This window comes from Antechinus flavipes, chromosome 1 (genome assembly GCF_016432865.1).
Source record: "Antechinus flavipes isolate AdamAnt ecotype Samford, QLD, Australia chromosome 1, AdamAnt_v2, whole genome shotgun sequence".
NCBI lineage: Eukaryota > Metazoa > Chordata > Mammalia > Dasyuromorphia > Dasyuridae > Antechinus > Antechinus flavipes.
Genome location: NC_067398.1, coordinates 174,954,668 through 174,957,053, shown reverse-complemented (window position 1 = coordinate 174,957,053; position 2,386 = coordinate 174,954,668). Strand labels below are relative to the sequence as shown.

Genomic DNA, 2,386 nt, shown 5'->3' with positions numbered 1-2,386 from the left:
GCCACTGGGAAGCAGTGTCAATGACTGGATCTTAGACTCTTGGACAGTCGAGTCTGAAGGACAGCTTCTTTGTCTTTTATGGAAAGTATTAGCCAAATATTCATAGGGAATGGAGTATAGGATGATTACCATGGTAGATCCTGATTCTATCATAATGGTCATTCAGATGTAATAATCGTCTGAGAATTAAGTTAATGTGATTTACAGATCAATCTTTTGGTCTCCATGCTATGTGGCTTGATTGGCAATGACTATATATTCTCTTCAGTGTTCACCTAAGATACCCACCAACTCAGGCAGATAGGAGGTTTGCTTATTCATTTCCCTCCTCAATGAATGATATGGTACAAGTTTCAAGTTTGGTATACTTCTTTCTAAAATGTCAGCATAATTACCACTTGGCATATTTAACAATTACACCCTTTCTTCCAACAAACTAATGCCTTTAAGCTTTGATCTGTAAATTCTGGAACTGTCTGGTTAACAGCAAAAACAAGTGTGAAATGATTGCTTTAACAACACATTCCCAGGATTCCATTTTTCACTTGAACATGTAAAATATCACACAGGAAACCCAAGAAAATAATATTCTCTGATAGTTAAATCAATGGTTTCCTAAGCACTGTGTGTTAATCACTATTTTCCTGAAATCTTCAAGAAGCTCATTTATGGGCTCTTCCGGTGCCCTTTCTCCTGGGAGGAGCGAGCAAGTAGCGGAGCCTCGTGCGAGAGCTGCGGATCCCGAGAGAAGTACCACCGGCCAGGGCCGGGGACTGCGGAAGGGCAAGGGGAGAACTGGTTGGCATCCCTGGCCTAGTTCCCCGCCGCGGCGCCAGGAAGCAAACATGGCCCAGAACCTGAAGGACTTCGCGGGACGGCTGCCCGCCGGGCCCCGAGGCATGGGCACTGCGCTGAAGCTGCTTCTCGGGGCCGGGGCTGTGGCCTACGGAGTCCGAGAGTCCGTGTTTACTGTGGAAGGTGGGCAAAGAGCCACTTTCTTTAACCGAATTGGGGGTGTGCAGCAGGACACTATCCTCGCAGAAGGACTGCACTTCAGGATCCCCTGGTTGCAGTACCCCATCATCTATGACATTCGTGCCCGGCCCCGCAAGATCTCTTCTCCCACAGGCTCCAAAGACCTTCAGATGATGAACATTTCCCTCCGCGTGCTGTCCCGACCCAATGCCCTGGAGCTGCCCAGCATGTACCAGCGCCTGGGCTTGGACTATGAGGAGCGGGTGCTGCCCTCTATCGTGAATGAGGTGCTCAAGAGAGTGGTGGCCAAGTTCAACGCCTCCCAGCTCATCACCCAGCGGGCCCAGGTGTCCTTGTTGATCCGGCGGGAGCTGACGGAGCGGGCCAAGGACTTCAGCCTCATTCTGGACGACGAGGCCATCACAGAGCTGAGCTTCAGCAGAGAGTATACGGCTGCAGTGGAGGCCAAGCAAGTGGCCCAGCAGGCGGCTCAGAGGGCTCAGTTTCTGGTAGAAAAGGCAAAGCAGGAGCAGAGGCAAAAGATCGTACAAGCCGAGGGTGAAGCTGAGGCTGCCAAGATGCTTGGGGAAGCTCTGAGCAAGAACCCTGGCTACATAAAACTGCGTAAAATCCGAGCTGCCCAGAACATCTCCAAGACGATCGCCACATCTCAGAACCGAATCTATCTCACTGCTGACAACCTCGTGCTGAACTTGCAGGATGAAAGCTTCACCCGAGGAAGTGACAGCCTCATCAAAGGCAAGAAGTAGAGACTTCCTGACCTCCAGAGCAAGCTGATCTCTTCCTCCCCGAGTTAGTCTTGGACGGGCTGGCAGACGGGTCCACCTCCCTCACCCACCATCATGTGACTTTCCTCCACTGCCCCCCCTCCCCCACGTTGGATAAATGAAGACTGACAGATGTTCCTTTCCCTAATCCCCCTCCCCATATTTTGCTGGGGGCCTGGGGTATAAGGACTGTGTGATTTCTCAGTGATTTCCTCTCTTGCTGGTTTCCCTCCAAGGCCGGGAGGAGATAGCAGCTATCCCAGGAATTCTTAATAAATTTTTTATTACTTAAGTGGAAAAAAAAAAAAAGAAGCTCATTTATGTTAATTAGTGCCATTCAAGACACCTATTCAATATAGTTAGAGCATGCTTAATCAGGTAAGAAAGCTCTTGGTTTCCTAAAAAGGAAAGCAGCAAAAAAAATCTTTAGTTTGTGAAATAAAATTTTCATATGAACCTAAGATAAGCAAAATTTGTTTTTTTTTAAATAAGTTTTTATTTACAAGATATATATGCATGGGTTATTTTTCCGTACTGACAATTCCAAAATCTTTTGTTCCAATTTTTTCCCTCCTTTCCCCACTCCTCCCCCAGATGGCAGGTAGACCAATACATGTTAAATA

The 2,386-nt window shown here is 47.8% G+C and overlaps 1 protein-coding gene across 1 annotated transcript; it reads left to right on the top strand.

Moving 5' to 3' along the window:
- Nucleotides 1-782: 782 nt before the first annotated feature.
- On the top strand, nt 783-2,075 carry LOC127551456 (prohibitin-2-like). The gene has a single exon (XM_051981230.1). The coding sequence runs from the start codon at nt 846-848 to the stop codon at nt 1,743-1,745; it is 900 nt and encodes a 299-aa protein (XP_051837190.1). The 5' UTR covers nt 783-845; the 3' UTR covers nt 1,746-2,075.
- Nucleotides 2,076-2,386: the final 311 nt, after the last annotated feature.